Source organism: Aricia agestis, chromosome 16 (assembly GCF_905147365.1).
Source record: "Aricia agestis chromosome 16, ilAriAges1.1, whole genome shotgun sequence".
Classification (NCBI taxonomy): domain Eukaryota; kingdom Metazoa; phylum Arthropoda; class Insecta; order Lepidoptera; family Lycaenidae; genus Aricia; species Aricia agestis.
This window is the reverse complement of record NC_056421.1, coordinates 3,964,563-3,991,489: the sequence shown is the minus strand read 5'-3', so window position 1 is coordinate 3,991,489 and position 26,927 is coordinate 3,964,563. Positions and strand designations below refer to the sequence as shown.

General features: G+C 39.0%; 1 protein-coding gene across 2 annotated transcripts in view; it reads right to left on the bottom strand.

Moving 5' to 3' along the window:
• Nucleotides 1–26,501, bottom strand: part of LOC121734623 (inositol-trisphosphate 3-kinase B) — a 68,536-nt gene extending 42,035 nt beyond the window's left edge. Inside the window, exon 1 of one of the 2 annotated variants that reach the window (XM_042125214.1) lies at nucleotides 25,977–26,501. In XM_042125214.1, coding sequence (XP_041981148.1) covers nucleotides 25,977–26,336 — 360 coding nt within the window. In that variant the 5' untranslated portion in view covers nucleotides 26,337–26,501. Of the gene's footprint in view, nucleotides 1–7,880; nucleotides 8,421–25,976 lie in introns of those variants that run through there. The other variant, XM_042125213.1, reaches the window with a different exon arrangement.
• Nucleotides 26,502–26,927: the final 426 nt, after the last annotated feature.

Sequence of the window (26,927 nt, the reverse complement as noted above, 5' to 3'; positions counted from 1 at the left end):
AGCATGCTTCTTTCCTTTGATTATATACTACACTGTGTGTGTGTAGTATATAATCAAAGCTTCTTTCACAGTAAACTCTATCGCATATACATAAACTACACACCGTAAACTAAATATTATTATAACTTTATTATAACAACTTTAATTTAGTTATAACTGTAGATACTACGTCATAATGGTTTAAAATAATGATCATAGTGATCAAGGTACTCAAACTTTTTATTCGCCAAGCAAGCGACTGAACTAACCAAGCCATTTCATCACTAAGGTACTACGGGCAATAACCAGATGAGAAAAACGCCAGTTAACCTTGAGTTGAGCTGTCAGTTAAACTAACCGAGACCCAGAAGCGTAGCGTACTTTATCTGGGCCCCGTATAATTTTTTTTCAAAGCCCTTAAGTTAAAACTTCTCACAAAACAAAAAATCTCAATTTAATTGCCAACTTTTCAATTCACGGTTAACGCAGGTAAAAGGAATTGCTTTTTTAACTTTGTTATTTGTGAATTAAAAATAATATTATTGGGTCACGTTGAGCCATGGCCCTAGGGCCCCATTGATACGGCGGCAGTAGCTACGCCCCTGCCGAGACCGTTCCCCGTGAGTTTTATCTCTACAAACATTTGCGAACTTTGTACACTCATTAGGTATTCTATCTCTTATCGTTTACTGAGACTGCACATATTTACTTGCTACTTTTTCTCGGCTGATCAGACACAGTTTAAAACCTACGTTTAAAGTAGTGTTAATTTAAACCTAGATTTGAAAAGGTAAGTCTTTTAAAAATATTTCTCAAAGTATTGACGTGGCGTCTAAAAATGAGGGAAAAGTGGTATTTTTATGAAGTACAAAAACTTGGCGGCTAACCCATGAAAATCCATTTTTATCTTGATGGAATGTCCACATAACAGGTTACTCCTTTCTGTAGAGGTATACAATAATATTCTGGGGTATCTTGTATACTATAATTGTTTTGATACTGCACTAACTACAGAATAGCACGAGATTTGAGGGTCGTTATACGTTAAAGAAAACGTCCTTAAAAGTATAACGACCCTCAAATCTCATGCTAATTTTAGTTTTTTGCAATAAAGGCGTATAACATAATTAGACATAAAGGTAGGTCCACAGGTAGATTCGAGAATGATGAACATCAGGAAAATTTATTAATTCCATACATAGCAAACAAGTCTTAGTTTTCATGCTAACATATTTTTGGTTTGTTATGAAGCTATGGGTATTTTTTACTTTAACTATATTATACTGTTGTAATTTGTTAATGAGGCTTAGGAAAACATAATTAATTCTTAAGTATTTTAGTTATATTTATGTATTACGAATGTTATGATATTATTATAATTGCAAATAATTTAAAACCTGAGGTTTAAATTATAATGTTGTTGAAGTTATTTGTGGTTTAAAACATGTTTAAAAGTTTTTAACTTCTTTTTAGTAGGTCATTAGTTTCGTGATTAGGTTATAAACTGTTTTATGATAGTCATAATAATATTTTTATGGTAAATAATGCACACGTTGTCCTTGTCAATCGAGTTTGTTTTTTCGGAAAGTGATCGAATCGAAATTTAATATTGTAATAACATGAATATGTATTGATTATTATTTGGGAGTATAAAACTAAACTAGCTAGAGGAACAAAGATTGCTTATTTCAAATAATACACTACTATTTATAAGGGTCTCAATGATTTTTATGAAATCAGCTCTGAAACTACTGACTACTATAATAGTATGTGGACCGCAAGCAACGAATAAAAATCCTTACACAGGTACGGTTGCAATATATTTTTTTTTAAACGAGATTTTCAGGAAGGGAATAAAATAATTTCCTTCCTCAAATCCTAGATTTTGGGCGGGGTCCTCTGTGAAGATGGTCCCTGGGACCGCGCAAGTCGCGCCCCACGTCGCAGACAATACGTGTTTAGTGTTAGTGTTAGTTTTAGTATAATTGTATGTATGTTAGTCTATAGGGTATTTATAATATGGGCCAAGATGCCTGACTTAAATAATTTTATATTGTCCAAACAAAGCTTAGACTGCTATCACACAATTTCATATTTTAGCATGAATCAAAAAATTGTCACGTGCTTTGGACGGATCTGACTGACCTTAGACTGTTTTTTATTTATATATGCACGTGAGTTTTGATCATATTTTATGTATTAGATGGAGATAATTTCTAATATAGGCAGTGATTATCTAAATTAATTGTAACATGAGCGATTGAAGAATTTTATGGGCCTCCCTCGGAACCGGTTGAACATAATTTATGATATTAGAGGTATAATGATTCAGGCCATGTCGATACGCCGCTGGTCCAGTTCTAATGAATCTAGTTTTTGTAGTATTATACTTGATCAACGATTAATTAATAACTAATTACTGTTACAAAAAATATTGAGTTACAGTTGTAAGTATCATGTCAATAGCAAAATAGATTTGTGGGAATAAGCGTGGCCGCCACAAAGGAAGATCTTCCGACCGAGCGAGGTGGTATGCTCGGTCAGGCCTAAGCCCACGTGATACATATCAGCTGTCGTGTATATACCGACGCACTTAGAAAACTTTGATAGTGCGATGCAGGAATGTTAGGCGAATTGTGGGTACCGCCACATCACTCCCCCCCGAAGACCGGAGGTCGAATCCTGAAGTTTTGTCGCTTGAGTCGCCAGTGCCCAGTGAGTTCCAGTGAGTCGGAACTGTAAGCTGCTGCACGGGATCCAGTGAGTCGGATAGCTGCCGTGCGGGGGCCGATGCTACGTGCTGACCAGGAGAGATGTGCTCTGCTTGCTGACCGGTCGGTGTAGTGAGAAAGCCCGATGATGCCGATGCGGAGTCGCCCAGGCCGCGGTACATTGCGGGTTGTGGACGATGTACCCGATGAGGCGATGCTGGCTGGCGCGGTGCGGAGGGGCGAGGAGTGATGATGATGAAGGAGGCGTGTTCTGTCGAGGGTCACCAATGTGGGAATAAGCGTGGCCAATGTGGGAATAAGCGTGGCCGCCACAAAGGAAGATCTTCCGACCGAGCGAGGTGGTATGCTCGGTCAGGCCTAAGCCCACGTGATACATATCAGCTGTCGTATATATACCGACGCACTTAGAAAACTTTGATAGTGCGATGCAGGAATGTTAGGCGAATTGTGGGTACCGCCACAGATTGATGACATGAAAAGTTCGCACGGAGTATGGATGGTTGTGTAGAACTAAACAATCAATCTTGATGCCAGGACCAAGAATCATCATATCAAGATCCAAAATACGTGGTATTAAATATTAATCCTGCTGGTTGCTTCAAAATGCTAAGTTAGCGCTTTACGTTACGCTGCAACTGCTGTTTTCGTCTAGGCAAGTTTGGTGGTCCATTGCCAGGCAGAGAATACAGCTTGTAGTGTCAGTGTCGTAGCCCTAGCATACATCCCTGTCGAGTGGATTTCTCATCTGGTAGAGTCCCAACTCTCATATTATAATACTATATGACATACCTCTGTCAGTCTATAAACCATAGAGGATAGATAGGAGGAAAAATAATGAAATAATAATAATAATCTACCTAGCCGTTTTCGGCTTCAGTGACTTGGTTACGTTTGATTGTGCATAATATCATTATGTTTTGCTCTCATATGGCGAATAATGAAATATCTAACAAGTAACACCCTACTTAACCATGTCTACGTACTACCTACCTAAAATTTATGTCTATGGCTTTACTCAATTTAACGCGTAGATCGCCAAACTCTACCAGCAATTTTCGTGTAGGTAAGGGGTTATTACTCACACATATTTCAGATAACAAGGATCGTCTTACGAGAGGAATTCACGTTAATTAAGTTATTTATGTAACTGAAAAAATATTTGTAGCACATATTTTTTTCTTTTCGTGGTTAAATGTAGAGGATTGGAAACTGGAATCAAGATTAGACTTTAAATCAGGAGTTTCCATGCATGTTTCTTCACGAATTTTCGGGAGGGCCATCGTAAAATATTATGGAAAGGATAAAACGCCGTTTTCCCCCATATTTTCGGCAGAGCTATCTAAGAGAAATGTTATGGAAGGGACATAATATCTTGTTGTTTGCATATATCTTGTTGTTTGCATAAAACTAATGGTAGATTCTTAGATTGTCAAAACAGGGATATCTTAATATTCTCCGGGCAGTGGTTTTATAACTAGTACGATTACAATTTGCATAGTAGATCGAGTTAAATCATTATAAATTTATAATTTGAACTAGGAATAAATCATGATAATTAAAATAACACCGATTAATTATATACAAAATCTCATTTAGATACACGCGGAATGAGGATCCATTGTTTTTGTCAACCGGTTTTTAAACCAGGGGGCGTGATCTGGTTCAAACTGGTTTAATATACTAGTTCAAACCGGATCGAAACCTATAACTTGTATAAAACATAGTAATTAATAATTATCATCATAACTCATACCTCCTTATCTCATCCTAATTAAAATAAAACTTACAGCATTTTAATATACAGCAAGCCTTCTAAAATGAATAGACCTCAATAAATGTACGCTCATTAATAAAGGACCTTTCTAATAAAATAATAATATTATAGAACGAATTTTTGTCATCTTCTGTGATTCACATTGAGTTTAAAAATATTTGACAAACGATCTAACAATAAAACCGCTAACAAAAGTAGCAAGTACACGCATTATTCTGAGCAACCATCTGCTAGGTATAGATTTTTCAAAATTCCACCCCTGAGTGGGGTTTACTTTAAATATACTACACATTTCATGCGGGCCAAGGAAGAAGCTAGTATTGATAGTAATTATTTAATTATTTCTTCTAGAAGCTTAGGGTGGGTTGCACCAACTTGCTTTAACTATAACAGTAACTTTAACTACAATGCAAAATGTCAAATCTTTGGTAGTCAATAATGGACGCCATATATTTTGACGATAACCTTGAGCTCGACAAGGCTTTAAATAATGTGGCGAAAAAAGGAACTAACGCTCTCATCATACAAAAACGCCATTTTTGACCGCCCACGTTCATTTAAAGCCTTGTCGGATCAGCTATCATCTGTCAAATTCTGTGGTCAAAGTTAAGGTTAAAGTTAGCCTTAACTATAACCATAACTTTGACCATAACTGTAACTATCATGACCACGCCTCTGGTGCAACCCACCCTTAGTTAACTGTATAGCTTTAGATGAAGGTAATAAAAACTATTAAAGCTTGTAGTTGTTGATGGTGATCATTGCTTCGAGAAGCTTATACAGGGTGTAACAAAAATAAGTGATAATACTTTAGGGTGTGTACGTGTTCCTTATGGAGAGTTCACTTTACGCCAGTATTATAGTACTCTGTGGTTCACTGTGAAAGTAGCAGCGCTGAAAGACCAATTTTTTTTTTCACTTTTGTATGGGGAAACTCGTGACGCTCGGGCCCTTGCTCATACAAAAGTGAAAAAAAAATCGTCTTTCAGTGCTGCTACTTTCACAGTGAACTCTCTACAAGGAACACGTACACACCCAAAAGTATTATCATTTATTTTTGTTACACAGTGTAGTGGTAATTGTGCTAATAAATCTAAAAGGTGAATTTCCATTCAAATGTCTTAAAGAGACTCCGTTACAAAAAATGAACGCAATAATTAAGCAATTAAGTGAATACAATTAAAATTAAACCTTTATTGTTAATCATCATAAATAACAATCATAGTTTACGCAAAGAAATAGGAAGTCGTGGAAAATTTTGATTTGTCAGTAAGAAACATCCATACTAATATTATAAATTCGAAAATGTGTCTGTCTCTCTCAAACCGCTGAACCGATTTTGATGAAATTTGGTATGGAGATACTTTGAGTTCCAGGTAATGATATGGCATACTTTTTATCCCTGACACAATTCACGAACAGACTCGCGGGCGTCATCTAGTTCTTGATAATCGTATGGATGATGAAATTGGTTTATTATAGGTTTTAGAAGTGGAAAAGTGGTTGAGGCCAGGTTCAGTTCATACGACACGCGAAGAGACGATGTGCCATACAACGATACATAAAGCAACAGTCAACACTAAAATATTGAAATGTCTAATAGCGAAACTGGAAACACATCTTGATAATTTAATTTTGTAGCCTCGTCTTTCGTATTTGTGTACACAGGGAGTATTCGCGTGTAATGTAACATTATAGATTTGACTTTGAGCATTCCATAGCAAGTTGACTTCTCTGTCACGTATAGCATTAATGTTACAAGTTGTATATATATTACACATTGTATCATTACAAGGTGCGCATTGAATGCTCGGTTCTCCTCCTTAACTGATATTGTAATGCTCCACTCTGCGTTACATTACAAGCGAATGCTCCCAGTGAGGGAGCACCTTTAGAGGAATATTGAAGTACGAGCTTTTGCCCGCGGCTTCGCTCGCGTTAAGTATTATTATATACAAACTTTCATCCCCTATTTGAACCCCTTGGGGTTGGAATTTATCAAAATCCTTTCTTAGCGGATGCCTACGTCATAACATCTACCTGCATGTCAAACTTCAGCCCGATCCGTCCAGTGGTTTGTGCATTGCGTTGATAGATCACTATGTCAATCAGTCAGTCAGTCACCTTTGAGTTTTATATATATATAGATTTCGTTGTCAGCAGTCACTGATCCATTCTAATAATATAAATGTCAAAGTGTGTCTGTCTGTCTGTAACCTCTTCACACCTCTGATGAAATGTTGGAAAGGACATAGTATACTTCTTATCCCGGAGCTATACAGCTCCCGCACGATAAACGAATTACAGGCGTCATCTAGTGAACAATATTAAAATACAGTGTACACAGATGCTTAATTGATCTGCATTCCTTGTATATATAGGAATTGAGGATCAAAGTATAATATACCTTTTAAAATGTTCATCTGTAATTCCGTACATATGTAATTAGTTCTTTTAAATATATTCTGTAACCGGCGTACGATCATTTGCAATTCTAATACATTTCGCAACGCAAAAAGTTGCGCATGATTATATGTATTTCGTTAAAATCTCAAAATAATGTTCCTCGTTATAAATCATGAGTAATAATTACATGTCATCAGTCAAAGGTCAAGCTTTTTGACCCATCTTTAACCACGAAAAGGCCATTTGTCTGATAAAATTTAACGACTAGCCCCTCGACTATGCGAAGAATTTTCGCGATAAACATCATTCAAACAACAAAAACCCCTTGAAAGAATTTTGTTTACTATTCAAATCGTGTTTTGAGGCGTGAAATCGGTAATTAGTCGGAATGCCTTGTTTCATAGTAACAGCTCTATGTTATATGTACTGTAGTCTTGGTGGAAATTAATGTTTAACAGTTATCAATCACTTTAACTACACTGTGTTTTATGACTGTATGAAGTCAACTGTATACCTGCCTATTTAAATGTTTCTACTTTCTTATATTAAGAGGTTCTTAAACCACATGCAGTGTTCTCATTTTATTTAGGGGAAACGAAAAAAAAGAGAAAGGTTGTGAATTAACCCTTAACTTTAAGAAGCGTCTAGTTTTCGGCTCAGGTAAGATCCTAAACGATTTTTATAGAAAGTAGCAAATGTAGAGTTAAAATGTTTGCACGATGGTACAAAGTATTGCTTGCGTGTGTTGAATGTTTATCGTCAGACTGAGATACAATAGCGGTCACGGGTTCGAATACAGTAAGTAAACAAATTGGAGGAACATCTGTTTTCGAGTCACGTTCGATCGTATCTTATTCTGTGGTTATTTCTCGTCTAAAACTATATTCCTTCACGACTAAGTTATTTCAGATGCCGATATTACAACAGAATATAACCACGAGATAACATTGTAACCCAGAGAACTTGATAATGTCTTCGTTGCAAATTACCTTTTGCGTGGGCGGCGGCTCGGAGACATCGGAGTCCCACTCGGAGCTGAGGTCATCGCTGGACGCCTCCGTAAAGTCCTCCGTCCAGGGCACCTCGGCCAGGGAGTACTGCATCTGGTCGTACCCCGGGGAGAGGGTAGACGGGCCATATCCGGGCGGCAGAGGGCTGGAGGCCCTGCAGTCCTCGCAATTACAGGGCCTCGGGCCGAATCTCTCGGGGGTCGGCGCTCGCTCCTTCGAGTGGCGTCTGGAGTCCCGCTTCCTCGCGCTCCGTGGTGATAGTCTGTTGTTGCACTGCGGCGGAATGTAGTACCTTGTTGGCTCGGACAGCCTTCTCCCGCTCTCGGGCGCCTCGATCTTGACGGGAGGCATCAGGGACATCTTCTTGGTCCGCGGCTGCTGCCTCTCCGCCTCCTGGTCGTCCGAGTCCATGGTGTAGCTTATGATGGGCACCGTGAACGGGTAGGGGTCTGGACACTCCGGCATATTGCACAACACTACATAGTGGAGCTGCGGGGAGCGACGCATGCGTCGTGCGCGCGCGCGCCGAGAGAACTGACCGCGCGCGCTGGTACAATCGCCGCAGAAATTATGTTTTAATTGTCGATTCGGGCGCCGTTCTATTAGCCGTAATTAATACAATACTGACCGGTTCCCTGAGCGCCGGGCTCGCCTATTAAGGAATATTTTGGCTACGTATTATAATAAAAGATAGAAATGTTGGTCCACACAAAATACGCAATAATTACTTGATTTGGACAAAAATCGTTCCTACATCTTTTCACCGTTCACTTTAGCAACAGCAATACAGTTTTGGATATTTGTTTGGCGCTCGTAGGCAGAGCCGAATCACATGTAGCGCCCCCTGGTGGAATTTTCAAAAATTGACAATTACAATTTTTCTCTACTAACTACTTTCCTACCATCAAGCGAAGCTAACATAGCAAGACTTATCAAACAGCTGACTTATGCCCGGTTCCTATATCTAACGAATCGTCACTGTACATCAGCTACCAAACGTTTTTCACTTACGGGTAACGAACCGTTAAAGGCGTTTCACAAAGTTATTTTAGCTTCTACCTGCTACGAACAGTCGTTAGTAACGCGCTAACCGAAGCCCTCCCGACGGTAATACTGCGTTTTGATATTAAAAACCTACTCATTTCAAATTTATGGTAACCAATGTTTATTAACGGCTCGATCACTTAATAATCACTTAAATAATCCGCGTTTTATTTAATTTGGTTTGTTACGATGAAGAAAAAAAACATTTTAGTAGAAAATGTAGTTTTACCAAGTTTTACCCATTATTGCCAAAGAGAACAAAACGCAAAATACCTATTATATACTGTGATCATTGATTTGACATTTAAAAAAATATTTAAAAATAAAATTTAAAATGCTTAAAATAATGAAAAACTAAAATTAATAAATAAATTAACATATTCCTACTTGATCACAGTAGGCTAACCAAATTTGGAAAAAAGTATAGTATTAAGTGCTTATTCAATTGGTATAAACAAAAATAATGTTACTTGATTAGTTTTTTTTAAATTAAATTTTTATGCAAAATGACCCGGATAAAGGCCAACTTTGACTCTCTTTAAAAAAAAAACTACAAAGAATATCGATCTCGGAGTTTTACTCTAATGTTATAATCAACTATAATATTTTGAAAGAAAAACAAGGTGAAATAAAATTGAGGTTTTTATCACACTATGCATCGTAAGTAGGTTCCTTTCCAGGCACCAAAAGTAAAATAATTTTGATCATTCTATTTTTAATCAACAAATGAAAACAGTCACTACATACATACCTGCAGGTTCCCTTCACTTTTAAGTAAGGGTAGGTATATTATATTTTCAGCAAGTAAGCTTTCAACGCACGGTTTATCCAGTCGAAATCTAAGCTAAAAATCTGAATGATCCTATGATTGTTACCACTATCTTCGTCGGAATCAGATTCATTTCAGTCTGATAAAATTTCTAGATCACTAAGATCAGTCTGATCACTGTCTGAATGAGACATAATGAGTATTTCTCACAATATTAAAGAACACAACAACGTTCAACCGCCTGATTTCGCGCGGTATGTAAACAACTAACGTCTAGTAAACTTGGACGTAACAAAATAATTTATAGAAACGCCACATGCTTCCATGCCCATACAATAACCAAACGGTCCGTTATAAAAGCCCTCCCTACCGCCTACCATCCGCAGGTACCAAGCATACGGTAACTTTGCTTACGAAACGTTTTTTATAGAAACACTTTCGGGTTACGCCTCGTCCTCGAATCTACCATCCGTAAGCAAAACGATTCGTTTTGTGTATATTGGAACCGGGCATTAATATATCAAGACCTTAAAAACGGAAAACCTTTATTGGGTACGCCTAGCTCATACCTGTTTCGAGAATATGGTTATTCTGGTATGTTGAAATAAAAAATCATGAATATTTACTTATAGTATAACTGAAAAATATTTTGTTTTCAACACTTTACTTTGCGCAGAGTTAGTAGGTAACACGTTTTTAATTCCCACGGAAAATTGACGTTTATTTTATTTTCCAGGGGGGGGGGGGGCAGCTACTCCCCATGCCCCTACCTGGGTACGCCCATGGTTATGACTTATGAGTTATGACTTTTATTCAGCATCAAGTCGCGAATGGTTCTTCTCGTTTCGGTGTTACCCTTATTGCTTACAGCATTTTTAGACTGCTTAACATAATAATGTATCTTTACGTTACTCATTAGATGTGGGTACTAGAATTTGTAATTTAATGTCCCAAAGTTCTAGAAATTAGAATAAAAAGGTATGTAAGTTGGAACTAAGTTTTCAAACGATGCAAATCCTTCATCGTAGTAATTAGATATAATAGTCCTTGTACTTTTAAATTATCTATATAATATATAAAAATGGATTTTCAATTGTGTTAGTAACGCTAAAACTCGAAAACGGCTGAACAGATTGGGCTAATTTTAGTCTCAAAATATTCGTAGAAGTCCAGCTCAGCGAGATATCTCACTCTCGATAACGACATAATGTCAAAATCATTTTTTGACATTATCTCGCTAGATTTTGACGACAGATCTACACGAGAAAAATATATGTCATGTTAGGGTCAATAGATATAAAGAGAAAAGCCATCAAACATCGAGAAAACGTGTAGACAAAATTTTCTCGTTGGCCTATGCTGGAAGGTTTTAAAGTGACACGAAGTTCACCGGGACAGCTAGTGTTTTATAAAAACAATATACATGTTATAACACTTAAATAAATAGAATCCTATATCTTCGGAAAGTCGTTCTTTTGAATTATATTACTATTCTTTTGAAAGTCGGTTAATGAAGCTGAGGTTGGTTCTACTAATAATATATATTCTGTGGCTGAGGTGACTCATATATTTTCTGAATCTTATTACCTTATAATGATGCACAGCTTAGCATTCATTAGTCCATTTTATTCACAAAATGCATATACTAACTTTTGTTCTCACGTTATCATTATAACGTAAATGAATTTCGTAAAAAATGCGTAAACTCTATTTACGTCAACTAAATTATGTTTAATGAGGTAGGTACTCGGATTGTTTTTGAAAGCAGACTCAGCGAACAAGGAGTTCGCTCGGAGATGCATGTTTCCTATGAAACAACTGAAATCTGCACAAGAAATCGCAAAAACATAGTGCTATTATTATGCGGATAGATCTAGATCTATAGATACCTACACCATGATTTTGGTGCACCTCGGGAGGAAATAACTAAGGATTATTTACAGAAAATATATTGTGATCGAAATGAAATGCCCTAAAACCTTATTTGATTTTATCAAAAAATTATATTTTTTGAACGAAAATCGCGACGACATTTAAAAGTAAATAGTAAAGAGCATTTATACAATTATTAATTCTTTACTCACAACAATTTGATGCAATGTGCAGGAACCGTAAATTTTTTCGGGATAAAAGTATCCTTTCTAGTTTCTTCACCAAATTTCATAAAAAATGGTTCAGCATGAATCAAAATCAAAGATGACAGACAGACTATTCTAATATTAGTATAGATTATTATTAAAGTTGAAATATAATAAGGTACATATTTCCTAAATATTTCAAACACCTACCGCTTGCCATTATTGAATTATTGATGTCAAACAAAAAAGGACTAAAATCGCGTTTTTGTTTTGAATATTCCAGCCCTCTTAAATATTCATTTTAGCTTGTTTCTATTTGTTGTTATGGTAACAACAACAATACATATTCTTTAAAATTTCAGTTCTCTAGCTACCGCGTTACTTGATATTGTTACGTGCTATCCACTGACTCTTCTACCAGTGGCTATTTATATGGGCCGAGACGAGTTCCAGAACGTACGAGAATTTCCTTCCAAACCTTTCTAGAATGTACCCGACTCCCGTAAACAAGTGTGGAATATTTCTGAAAGCCTAATGTCATCTAGTATCGAGTAGGGGTTTTATGTTGTTTGAGAGTATAATATCCCCCGATAAGTTCCATCGGTTTGACGCTAGATGGCATTATATGTCGTAAGTTCGTAACAATATACACCCTGGAGACAGACAGACGGAGCAAAGCGAAGGGTCTCTTTTGGGAACAGATTCCTGAAAATGACAAAGAAAATATGAATATGATCTGCATAACTATAATGAATATTAAAATCTAATTAAAAACTTGTCAAGCGGGTCAAAAAAGTTACCTTGCTGCAAGTAGAGTTTTAGTTTTTGAACTTCTGGAGGGTGTTATATAGATTCCAGGTGATGCTGCAGCGTCAGATACAAGTGATTGTCATGGGGTAGACCCAGGGTTAAGGGCTATTTAATAAAGCTATTGCAATAAACCCAAACACAAAAAAATATATATTTGAACCCTTCTCATTGAGGTCATAAAATAAGCTCCATATTTTCCAGCAGAGCGGGAGCTGACGATGATGAAATTATTGTAGCTAAGAACTTTTGAAACTACTTTACCGAATTTTAAATCGACTTCAGTATAAATACTTTGGGGTACGTATATTATATTATAATTTTCACTGTGAAAGTAGCAGTGCTAAAAGAGTTACTTTTGAGTTCCATGTTTCTATGGAAAATACGCCAATATGATAAATAATGTAGTATTTCTTTATAATTATTTTATGGCATATTCATAATGTTGGCGTATTTTCCATGCAAAAGTATATATATTTATGCAATGAACTATACAGGGTGTAACAAAACTAAGTGATAATAATTTAGGATGTGTACATGTTCCTTGTAGAGAGTTCACTGTGAAAGTAGCAACGCTGAAAGACCAACATTTTTTTCACTTTTGTATGGGCGAGCGCCCCAGCGTCACGAGTTTCTCCATACAAAAGTGAAAAAAATTGGTCTTTCAGCGCTGCTACTTTCACAGTGAACTCTCTACAAGGAACACATACACACCCTAAAGTATTATTACTTAGTTTTGTTACACTTTGTATAGGTATGGGTAATACTTTATGTTGTTATACATTGTATTATATGTAGGTATTATTTAGAGGAAATACATTTTTTATGTTCGTGAGTACTGAGTACAGAACAAACATCATATTTATATACCTAATACATCATTTTATTATAATACAAATTTCATTAAAGATTTCGTTTATCAAGTGGTGAACATGGCCTCTCTGCTAATCCTTACTCTGTATGTCGAGTTTACCACGTGATCACATTATTTCTGAAAATATTAAAATCGACGATGGCTTGCTATGTAAATATGTACCTTTCGAGCGCCATTTATTGAGCTAGTTGGCCTCAAATTCTAAAACGTCAGTGACCAAAAAAGTAAAAATGATCGTTTGGTGGATGTAAATTATCAAATAGCATCTTATTAGGTAGTCTCTCACGAAATAATTAGGAAAAAAAACAATATTGTAATATTTGTAAACCAAAAATGTTGACTAGGTTCCGAAAAAAAAACAGTAGACTGTACTGACTAGCGCTCAAGACGTCATATTACGGCGCTGTATTGTACTGGTATTCCACTAGTTAGACAAGTTGGACGTATTATAATTATATCTAAACATAGAGATATACGAAAAAGCACTGGCAAATATTCCGAAACGAATCAATGGTATGGGACACGGCAATTCAATACAAATTCTATACCTAAGGAGCTCTGGCCAGTATACTGGGATATATTTGTGAACACACTCTAAGTTTTCTATAATAGACAATCAGTCACTGATTGACAGATTATTGACTGATGTCATTCAATCATTATCTATCAAAACGCCTGTGGATTTGTTGTAGCAAATATTCAAAGCAAAATTTGCTTTTAAAAATCAGCAATTCGTTCGAATTTGTGATCTCAACGATTTATCATTATTATTGTTTTATTTATCAAAAACGAAGACAATGTCTGCCTTCGAAATCATAATTTAAACATTTTGGCATAAAAATATTTTTTCCTGTATTTGTTTTCGCTGAGTGCTAGAAGAAATAAAAATTTGAAAGTATTATTTTTTAACACACTTTTTTAGTGGTAAAATGGATATAAATCAAAATTTTAAGACAATGTCTACCTTAATAAGGAACGTAAGAAACCTACAAAAAATGTTTGAATGCTTATAATTACTTCTGGTCAAAGATTTATCGAAAATAAAAACATGAATTTGCATAGTATAGGGCCTTAAATAATATACGTATTTATAGTTTAAAATTATATTGTGTGCCAAAGCCATAAGCCATAAGGTCAATGATTTCATAAACGATGGCACACCTTGGGAGTAGGATGGCTTCTTGCAAGGCTACTTCTTCATTATTATAGGACTTACAATTATGTATGTGGATATTGTATATAATATTTAGTTACAAAATTGTAAACTTTATTTTAAAAGATTAATTTTTTTCTCACTTTTTTTGGTAAAAAAGTGGGCCCCGTGCGAGTTTCTTACGCCGGTTCTTCTCGCCGGGTTAGTTCCCGAACCGGTGGTAGGCATCATGTAGGACTTTCTGAAAACATTTATTTTAAATTTATTCAGAAATAAAACAATTTTGATTTTGATTTTGATTTTTTGAAAAATAGAAGTGTTCACGTGCTACCCACAGCATAGCCCAAATCTCGAGACAAGTTTAAATATTTTACATTAGATTTGACATTTAATTAAAAATTTGCTTGGTTGAGACGTAAATTAGCATACAGGCTTCTGCATTTTTTTTATCTAGATTCTAGAAGAATTTTTTCGCTTTTTTACAATTTCGTTTGTCCATTTAACCTACCACTTACTATGAATGTTTTTTTTTTTTGAGAAATTGATTTATGAGACTATGGTGCACACGTACAAATATTACTTAATAAGTCTTCTGGAAAAATAAAGAGAAGCTTATTACAGCCAAATCCTAAAACAACACATACAAAAATATGTATATAAATGCTAAATTTCATTTTGTATACTCTACAAAAATGCTACATTTCACTTTGCATGCTCTACAACAGTAATCCCCGATGTGGTCTAGGTCCAGCCCCAGGGGTCCACGCGAGACTCGAGGTCATGTCTTCCTGTAGGGGGCCTACCGGATCCACCCATTTTTAAAAAAAGGGGTCTACGAAACAAAGGACTTTGGGAACTTCTGCTCTACAAAAATGCTACATTTTACTATGCATGCTCTACAAAAATGCTACACTTCACTTTGCATACTCTACAAAAATGCTATATTTCCCTTTGCATGCTCTAAAAAAATGCTACATTCCTTTTAACTGATATTCAATAAAAGGAGGTTATCATGTATGCAGCGTGCAAAACGGATTGTGGTGATATCGTCGGGACAACAACCCGGTACAGTCGGGTGACGTACATATGACGCACGTCACCGTACGTGATAGAGAACGATAGTGCAATAGTAATTAGATGCACCTAGATAGTAGATACAAGGTGTAAGTTGTAACAAAACGGGGCCTGAACATGTTTCACCACTTCCTGATAAAGTGCCAGATAGGCTATCCACAACTTATTTGACAGATTCCCCATACTCCACATGTGTCAAGTTAAGTGGCGAATAGCCTATCCGGCACTCATGAAGTGGTGAAACTGATTTACTTGATTGATTATCACTTACTTTTGTTACACCTTGTATGCTGTATGTCAAAGATTTAGTCAGAAACGCTCCTACTCTGAGCAAAGACTTGGTATGGAAATAAGAGAAGAAACTATTAGAACGATCCTAGACAACGATAAAAAGAGAACACGATTCATGGAATACGCTGAAGAAATATTATATAGAGTTATAGCTAAAGAGAATGGGTCGAGGGTGTAAAGAAAGGAAAAAAAAACACGGAGACAAATTTGGAATTAAAAGCAACAAGAATTTGAAAAAAGATACAATGTTGCTGCAATTAAATAGCAGCAGGAAATTATGATTAAAAAAAACACACTTGTATAAAATAACGGCGACAATTTTAAAAGTAGGTAACAAATTTCAATAATAAATTGTTGATGACATTTCAACAATAAATGATGACTTTTTTTTTTATGAAATAAGGAGGCAAACGAGCAAACGGGTCACCTGATGGAAAGCAACTTCCGTCGCCCATGGACACTCGCAGCATCAGAAGAGCTGCAGGTGCGTTGCCGGCCTTTTAAAAGGGAATAGATTAATAGGGTAGGGATGGGAAGGGAAGGGAATAGGGGAGGGTAGGGAAGGGAATACAGTAGGATATTGGGCCACCGGTAAACTCACTCACTCGACGAAACACAGCGCAAGCGCTGTTTCACGCCGGTTTTCTGTGAGAACGTGGTATTTCTCCGGTCGAGCAGGACCATTCGTGCCGAAGCATGGCTCTCCCACGTATAAAGAACGGTGATGATGATGATGACTATTTAGTCATCATCATCATCACCGGGTTATTTGACCCGGTGAACTTCGTACCACATCCCTCCTAATTTAAACCTTCCCTGGACTTCTACGAATATTTCAAGACTAAAATTTGCCAATCGGTTAAGCCGTTCTCAAGTTTTACTGAGACTAACTTTTAAAATTCATTTTTAGGGTTCCGTACCCAAAGAGTAAAAACGGGACCCTATTACTAAGACTTCAATGTCTGTCCGTCTGTCCGTCTGTCTGTCTGTCTGTCTCCAGGCTATAACTCAAGAACCGCTATAGCTAGATTTCTGAAATTTTCACAAATTGTGTATATCTGTTGCCGCTATAACAACAAATACTAAAAATAAAATAAAATTAATATTTAAGGGGGGCTCCCATACAACAAACGTGATTTTTTTACTATTTTTTGCTCGATATCAATAACTGCAACACATAGGCACTTGAAATATTGTTACGTGCTAGGGTTCGAGGATTTGGAGAGAAAGACCTGGTGACTCTCTTGAAGACTTTATTAACACTGCACTAAACACTAGGTCACAACACTTAGCACTAAGTCCAAACACAAATCACTAGGTCCAATCACTAAGCACTATCACTGTCCTAGGTCGTAGCCAAGTCGCAGGTTTCACTGGTTCACTCACTATTGATCACTTGATGTCGCCTTGAAGATCGCTCAGATTGAACTGACTTGCCGGGCCTGCCTGCGGCTCTTTTTATATGGCGAGACGAATTCCAGAAATTTCCCGATTCACGTAAACAAGTAAACAACCGTGGGAAATTTCTAGGAGGCTCGGGAATGTACTACAATAAAACTGCCGTCCTTGCGATAAGTGCAGTAAGTTGAATTTAATTTAGACCTTATGGACTCAGTCATAAGGTCTAAATTCAAACACGCTAACAAATAAAGGGTAAACACGTAAACAAACATTGGACCTTCCTAGAAGGTTCGAGTATGTACTTGCGCACCACGTGTCCGTATACCATGTACCGTAACACTACTCCCCTCTTAGAGATGCTCGTCCCGAGCATCATTGTTACTGCCATGGTAACGCGCCAGACGGTCTATGTGTACCACTTTGAATGTCCCTCTTGGTTGCTTTTGAATCCTGTAAGTCACATCATTCAATCGGGTAACCACTTTGTATGGGCCGTCCCACTTGGTCTGCAACTTTGGAGATTTGCCTTTTCGGCGAGTTGGGTTATGCAGCCACACCAGTGACCCTTCTTCGAAGCCGCTTGTATTCCCGGATTTCCGGTCGTATCTGGTCTTCATGTTCTCACTTGACTGTACCCCATTTTCCCGAACCATGGCGTGTATATAGCGCATCTTTTCCCTTAAATCGCAGACATAATCTGGTACGGTCTTCGGTTCCTCCGGTGACCCTCCTGTCAAGAGGTCTACTGGTACTCGCAGTTCTCTACCGTAATTGACATACGCCGGGGTAGCTTTTATGCTCTCATGCTCGGCGGTACGGTACGACAGAAGGAAGAGCGGTATATACTTGTCCCAGTCCTTTTGTTTGTCATCTACCAATTTCGCCAAATGCCTCTCAAGGGTCTGGTTAAATCTCTCAACCATTCCATCAGACTGTGGATGGTACGCGGTGGTCCTCGTTTTATGCATTCCCAAAATTCTGCACACTTCCTGGAAGACCTGCGATTCGAAATTCCTGCCCTGATCAGAATGGATTTCCAGAGGCACACCAAACCGAGATATCACTTCTTCGACTAATTTAGAAGCGACTGTTGTAGCTTCTTGGTTTGGTATGGCGAACACTTCGGGCCATTTGGTGAAGTAATCCATGACGACCATAAAATACTTGTTTCCCGATTCCGTCACGGGAAATGGCCCAGCTACGTCAACTGCAATTCGTTCCCACGGTGCGCCAACGTTATACAACCGCAGGTTCCCACGGCTCCGGGTCTGTGGTCCCTTCACTGCAGCGCAAGTAGTGCATTTGCGGCACCAATCCTGTACATCGTCTCGACAATGCAACCAGTAGAATCGTTCTCGCACTTTTGTTAACGTCCTCTTTACTCCTAGATGGCCTCCTGATACGCCATCATGCATTTCACGGAGAACATCCGGTACTCTCGTTCTTGGGACAACTATCTGAAGATGGAACTCTCTGCCGTTGGTCTTCTCCCATTTCCGGTAAAGTATTCCGTTTTGAAGAATCAGACTGTCCCATTGCGCCCAGTACGCCTTAGTGACAGCGCCAGTGGGTGCAACCTCACTCCAGATTGGTTTTTCATCACCCCGTTTCTTCCATGTGATGATGTGCCGAAGGTCGTCATCTGTTTCTTGAGCCTCCCTCATAGCATCATTCTCCCATGGGCCCAAAGGACTTGTTTTCGTTAACTTTAATGTTACTTCATTAGATTCCTGCTTAACACAATGTTTGCAGTCTTCCGAACACGGCCTTCGCGAAAGTGCATCGGCATTCCCATGTGCTTTTCCACTACGGTGTTCCGTCTTGAAGTCATACTCCTGGAGTTGTTCAATCCATCGAGCTACTTGGCCTTCTGGGTTCTTGAATTGTAGTAGCCACTTCAAGGCTGCGTGATCAGTTCGCAGTAAAAAGTGTCTGCCGATGAGATACTTGCTGAAATGTTGTAGCGTCTTTACGACAGCCAAAAGTTCTCTTCTTGTCACACAGTAGTTTCTCTCTGGCTTACATAAAGATTTGCTGAAATATGCAATTACAACTTCTCTTTCACCCTGTTTTTGAGATAACACCCCTCCAATGGCCGTGTTGCTTGCGTCCGTGTCGACTATAAACTGACCTTCAGGTTGTGGATACCCCAGGATTGGTGTTTCACACAGATGTTTCTTTAGTTTCTGAAAAGAATCTTCGGAAGTCTCGTCCCAAATAAACTGTCGTTTATCTTCTGTCAGCCGATGTAATGGCTTGGCTATCTCTGAGAATCCCTTAACAAAACGCCTGTAGTAGGAGCATAGGCCGAGAAATGCCCGCACTTCGGTTTTGTTCTTAGGGGTTGGCCAATTTTGGACTGCTTCTAGTTTCTCCGGGTCCGTCTGAATTCCATCACTGGAGATAACATGGCCGAGATAATTCACCTTACTCCTGAATAAACGACACTTTTTTGGATTCAACTTTAACTTGGCCCCCTCTATTTTGGCGAAAACTCGTTCTAAGTTTCGCAAATGGTCCTCGAAGTCGCGGCCAACAATGATGACGTCGTCCAAATAGACTAAGCAAGCCTCTCCAACTAAGCCTGCCAGTACACACTCCATGAGTCGCTCAAATGTGGCAGGTGCGTTGCACAATCCAAAGGGCATGACGTTAAACTGCCATAGACCTTTACCGGTGGAGAACGCTGTCTTCTCCTTGTCTTTTGGATGAATTTCCACCTGCCAGTATCCAGATTTCAGGTCCAGGGTCGAGAACCATTTCATGCCACTCAAGGTATCCAGAGTGTCGTCGATTCGAGGTAATGGATAGCTGTCCTTCTTAGTGACATCATTGAGACGTCTGTAGTCCACACAAAATCTTGTGCTGCCATCTTTCTTCTTCACTAATACAACTGGTGAGCACCACGGACTGGCAGACGGTTCAATAATCTTATGCCTTCTCATCTCCTCCAAAAGGCCTTCAACTTCTTTTTCCTTTGCAATGGGTATCCGTCTTGCTCGTTGACGAATTGGGTTCTCGCTTCCGGTATCTATCCTGTGCTGAACCATCGACGTTCTTCCAAGGTCGCCTTCCTGACTGGAGAAGATATTCGCGTGGCGTTGTAAAAACTTCTTAGCTTTCATGCTCTGCGAATAAGTCAGATTACTCTTGCAGTCATCGAGTAGCTCAGTCACTATTCCATAGTTGCTGGTGTTTGCTGAGTCTGAGCCTGTGATCGAATTACACTTTCTCATCCAGACAACTTCCTCGCACTTTCCAATGACGTCACCTTTGTTCAAGCAGATCTCGCGATCACCAAGATTCAAAACTCTGACCACAGCGTAACTGCTTCCACTAACAAGGGTTCTTGCCGTCATCAATTTTTGTGCTGATGTCTTGGTAGGTGTGTCTTCGATTAACACGCATCTGTTTGACTTCTTCTTTCCAGCTGGCGGTAGTTTCACCAGCACCCGAGTTTCCGCACGTCCAGGTATTATGACTTTCTTTACACATTCAACTTTCCCGCAGGCGCCTCCAAGGATGAAAATTTCTTCTTCACCACACTTGAAAACTCCGTCAGCGACATTAATTCTGCAGTTATGCTTCTTCATGAAATCCAAACCCAAGATGCAATCATCCATAATCTCAGCCACGATAACGTCATGAGGGTATGAGGATCCCCCTACATTAATCGTAACTGACATATCTCCCAGGACGGGTATTGGCTGACCGGAGGCAGTAAGGAGCCGACAGTTAATTCTCCTCTCGTGTTTTCTTGCGGCTTTTACCAGATGTGGGTTCACTATCGTTCTAGAGGCTCCTGTGTCTAGAGTCATTTTGCAATCCGTCCTGTTAATAGTCCCCTGAATCACAAGACTGTTCCCGCTGCATGCTTGGGAGATAACAGTTATTGGGGCTTCCTCCACGTCAGCCAGTACTCGCCCCTTAGTCCTGGCTTTTATTCGTTTCCCTGATCCCGGGCAGGGGATGAAGCTCCTTGCTTCTTCAGCTCCTCTACTTGTTCCTCGAGCCTTTTCATCCTTGCCATCTGGGTCTCCTTCTGCGGGCAGTTGAGCTGAAGATGGCCCCTCTCACCGCACTTGTAGCACATGGCTCCAAAACTTCTCTTCGCGGGAGCCTTGACCTCCTTAACTTCCTCAGAGACCTCGTGGACCTTATGGGTCTGTCGTATGTCACGGCGAACAGCCTCGACCTCCAAAGCATGCGCCAATGCTTCTTTTAGCGAGGTGTGGTGACGTAGCCTCACTGCAGCTCTGACCTCTAGGTCCCTGATTCCGTCGACAAATGCTTGCACAATGTTCGTGTCGATCATCTTGGAATCGGCTCCTGGGTGTGCCTTCTTGACCAGTTTTTCTATTTCCAACGCCCATTGTTGTAGTCCTTCTCCTGGGCGTTGGACTCTGTCACGCAGTTGGGCACGGAACACGTGCTCCAGGTGTCGCTCCCCGTATCTGGATTCAAGTGCCTCCATCAGGTCTTTAAACCCATTTCCTGTATGCGCTTCTAGGACCGACAAAGCTTGCCCTCTGAGCGCAACTGTGAGAGCGGTCAGGCATTGTTCATCATTCCATCCGTTGGCAGAAGCAACCGTCTGGAATTGCTGACGATAAGCGTTCCAAGAAGTAGTACCGTCGTATGGTGGCACTTTAACTCTTGGTCCTTGTACCACTACGGAAGTTCCACTAGGCGTCGCGATTCCTGTGGTTTCCACGCGCACTTTCCACTTCTGTAGTTCTGTGAGGCCGGTTTTCACATTTTCCATATCCACTCCTAACCCCGTAACTCGTTCGTCCATTACGTCGACATCTTTTCGAAGCTTAACCACCGTGTCACTGACATCCTTTATAGCTCCAAGCGCTTTTTCTTGGAGGTCTTTTTGTTGCTCTTGTGATTCTCGAATCGCTCTGATTTCAGCACCGAGCTTGCGTTCATGTGACTCTTGCAAAGCGCCGAGCTTGCGTTCTTGTGACTCTTGCAAAGCGCCGAGCTTGCGTTCTTGTGACTCTTGCAAAGCGCCGAGCTTGCGGTCTTGTGACTCCATCATTGCCCTTTGAGAATCTTGCAAAGCGCTGAGTTTGCGGTCTTGGGCATCTTGCAAAGCCTGAATTAACTCAATTATGCTTTCTAATTGAGGAGCCATTTGAGGGGCCGTAGAAACAACGGGTATGGCTGGATGGATGGAGCTGGTCGACGGGGCCTGAGCAGGCAGGACTTGAGTAGGTGGAGCCTGGTGGGCGGGGCCAGTGGGCGTGGTCTGAGTGGGCGTGGCCTGGTGGGCGGAGCCAGTGGGCGGGGCTTCGCCCAAAGTGGGCGGAGCCTGGTGGGCGTGGTCAGTGGGCGGAGCCTGGTGGGCGGGGCCAGTAGGTGGGGCCTGTCCCTCAGTGGGCGGAGCTTGGTCCCCAGTGGGTGTGGCCTCCGCAACTCCTCTCTCGGAGTCAATGGCAGCAGCTCGCTGCGCCCTTGTCCTGACACTCCCCTTGAAGTCCTCTCTCGGAGTCAATGGCATCTCCAAATCCCACTTCTGACACCAGTTGTTACGTGCTAGGGTTCGAGGATTTGGAGAGAAAGACCTGGTGACTCTCTTGCAGACTTTATTAACACTGCACTAAACACTAGGTCATAACACTTAGCACTAAGTCCAAACACAAATCACTAGGTCCAATCACTAAGCACTATCACTGTCCTAGGTCGTAGCCAAGTCGCAGGTTTCACTGGTTCACTCACTATTGATCACTTGATGTCGCCTTGAAGATCGCTCAGATTGAACTGACTTGCCGGGCCTGCCTGCGGCTCTTTTTATATGGCGAGACGAATTCCAGAAATTTCCCGATTCACGTAAACAAGTAAACAACCGTGGGAAATTTCTAGGAGGCTCGGGAATGTACTACAATAAAACTGCCGTCCTTGCGATAAGTGCAGTAAGTTGAATTTAATTTAGACCTTATGGACTCAGTCATAAGGTCTAAATTCAAACACGCTAACAAATAGAGGGTAAACACGTAAACAAACTTTGGACCTTCCTAGAAGGTTCGAGTATGTACTTGCGCACCACGTGTCCGTATACCATGTACCGTAACAATATTAACGAAATACTCAGTTATATTTGTACTTTAATAATCAATAATTAAATTTAAATATATTAAATAATTAAGGACGGCTTCCATTCAAAAATACACAATATTCAGCCTATTTTTGCTCGATTGAGGTACGGAACCCTTCGTGCGGGAGTTTAACTCGCACTTGGCCGATTTTTTAATTAATAAATACAGATTACAGGCCTTCACCCGCGGAGGGGTTCTGGATGATTACTTAGTTTAATTCTTACATATTTAGTTACTATTATTAGATAATGTAATAATCGTCTATGAATAAGCGCTTTTTTATTTTATAAATACAGATACGAGGCTGACATTAACACTGAGTGTTAAAAGCGTCTGTAAAAAAAAAGATTAAAAAAAAATACAGATACAGATTGTGTTCATATCAAACTACTTTCTACCGAAATAGAACACTCCCTGCAACTACTACTAATTGTATGGAGGTGGATTTTTGCGATGGGCACGGCCCGTCTCAGTGTGCTCACTCGTATCGCATACTTTCCCATTACATATTTACATATTACATATTTTCCCATTATAGGAAAAGGTGTAAGTTGTAACTACAAAAATCCTAGCCTATACAATAATTATTATTACTAGAGATCGCCCAATGGTCGAAATTCGACCTTACTTGCAACGACATTAGGACTACTACCTATATTTTGTAAAAAATATTGACTTCATCATAGTTTTTTCAATTCTTGTCTCTGGGACTCAGCTGATCTCAGACTGGCCGTTTAAGCATTGTCTAATATTATCTAAAATTAAATAAAAAAAAACAATAATCCATTTTCAATTGTCAACTTGTTGTCAGCAGACTTCAACCATAAATAAAAGAGTATAATTCGTATGTATAGGCTTGTCACTAAAAAATCTGTCATTTTTCCTAGTAGTAGTGTCGTAGTGTGTGTAACGTTTTATTTGTTAAAAATATATATGATAAAAGCATAATTTCAAAATAATATTAGCTCGATGCACTCCTTCACCATATAAACTATAACTGTGCGAAATTTCATGCACCTACGTTTCCCCATTTTTCGTAAAAAGGGTTACAAAGTTTTTCTCTCACGTATTAATATTATTATTATGATCGTCAACTGACATTAACAGCTTTTCAGAAAATATAGTCTCTTGTCGTAATTTTATGAATTCTGAACTCTATATTTCCACACATTTTAACGAGAAGCGCCATCTGTGATTAACTTAACGAACTAACATAAACGATCTATAGATCCAAGGCTCTACGTGCGAGATTAACTTGTAACTAAATATAGAGTTCTCGCGTCTCTACATAGAGGTCACTAGCTGTAGTTTAGTAAACAATTTAAAACAATTGCTCTACAAAATGAGACATAGATTATAGACCTGTAGGGACGTTTTGGCACGTGATTTAACATTATTATGGAAGCATGCGAATCATCTGACACTCTAAATGACACCAGCACTTGTTCATTATTTGGCTACATGAAGAATATACTTGACATCACGAAGGCATACCACGTAACTATAAAACAGCGTCTCTAAAGTCACATTTTACATGGCATCTTTAGTACTGATTTTGGCCACGCTCCAAAACAGCCTGGTAAGTCTGTAGTAATTATTAGTCACATCAATGAGAACTAATTGAAAACAGACGTCTTTAGACGTGTTTTGAATAATAATAACCTTTAAGGCTAAAATCTTAAAAATGTATTTTTGTTTCACTACGCATGACGCAGCCTTGGGCAGAATTTTAATAATCTAATAATAACTAATGTCTATTGTAAAAAAACTGTACAATTATATATGCAGACTCACGTACGCACACGTATAAATAGCTTGAAAAATAATTTAAATATTAAAAATTTAATACTTACAAAGACCATAAAGATTTTCCTGTTTAGTCTATCAGTTCTAGAGTATCTTTCATTCATAATTATTTTGCGACGGAGTATTTTTAATGAATCAACTTTTTATTTTGTAAGATTTACATTCACATTGCGTTTACCGATACAAACCAACACCAAAATAATTGAGAAATTTTCGAAAAAAATCCACATTAATAATTATTATTATTGAAGTTAAAAAAGTATGACCCAATTTATTATTCGTAGCCCAAAAATCAATATAATAATTAATATTATTTATTCATACGTCTGATCGGTAAATAAAACCTTACCTTTCTATAGGCCACAAAGTATTTAATGAACTGAAGGCTAAGATCGACATAGAGAAGGAATCCTTATATTATAATACATTATATAAAAATCAATGTCACTTTTGGTTGTGATTTTATAAGTCAAGAATATCATCAAAGTTTCCATTTTTTTGGCAAGTTTTTTTTTATTATTTTAGCTTATACGTAGCGAAGCACGTATTGGGTGACTAGTAGGTAGATAATTAAAACCTTACATTTCCATAAGCCACAGAAAAAAGTATTCAATGAGCTAAAAGCATCAACATAATCTCATAGATAATAGTAATTGATAGATATATAACCTTACCTTTCTATAAGTCTTATTCTCCGGTCCCGGCAGGTACAGGTCCACGATACCGAGCAGACAGTCGTCACAGCGGCACACATCACTCGGCAGCGACGACATCGAGCCGAAAGAGCTACAGCTGTCCATCGAATCCGTCCTAACCAGCCTCCCCGTGCTCAGCGCCTCCATCTTCGCCACTAGCAGCGTCTCCATGAGAGACCGGGGCTTCCCCGGGGAGCGATTCCGCCGGGGGAAGTCCGGGGATAGTCGCTCTAAAAGATCCGGGGCTAAAGGTAAGTCTGGGGACAGCGCGTCCGCGACTAAATCGGACGAGCCCGCGCGCGACATTGGCGGCGGCGTCATCGTGTCACACTTCCTCATTACACTTGAACACTTACACTTATTCACTCAACACTTACACTTATACCATTATCACGTCATGTCACATTTTGGCTGATTGTCTTAACTCGTCTAATAGCTCATATAGTGCCATAACTCATACTGTTCGGTGGCATAAAGCGACTTTGTACGTAATGTACGTTTTCCTACGTTACGTAATGTAACTCAATCGTGATTTGCCGTAGATAATCGTAATTGTTTTTTTATTGTTTGTTTAACTGTCTTTTGGTTGCTTTGAACCAAATATGAGTTCTTTGTTACTAAAAATAAACTACAGTCTACACCTAAAATACGTTCATTTGTGCTCTACGCTAAAACCACAGGCTAGAACCAAATAATTTTATATAATAATTAAAAGACTTAATAGTCCATATTAATATAACAAAAAAAGGATATGGACGAACAGTCCATAGACGGCCACAATTGTATAATAAAAAATAAAAAAATATATTATAAATGCGAAAGTGTGTCTGTCTGTCCGTCTGTATGTCTGTCTGTCTGTCTGTCTGTCTGTCTGTCTGTCTGTTACCTCTTCACGACCTAACCGCTGAACCGATTTGGCTGAAATTTGGC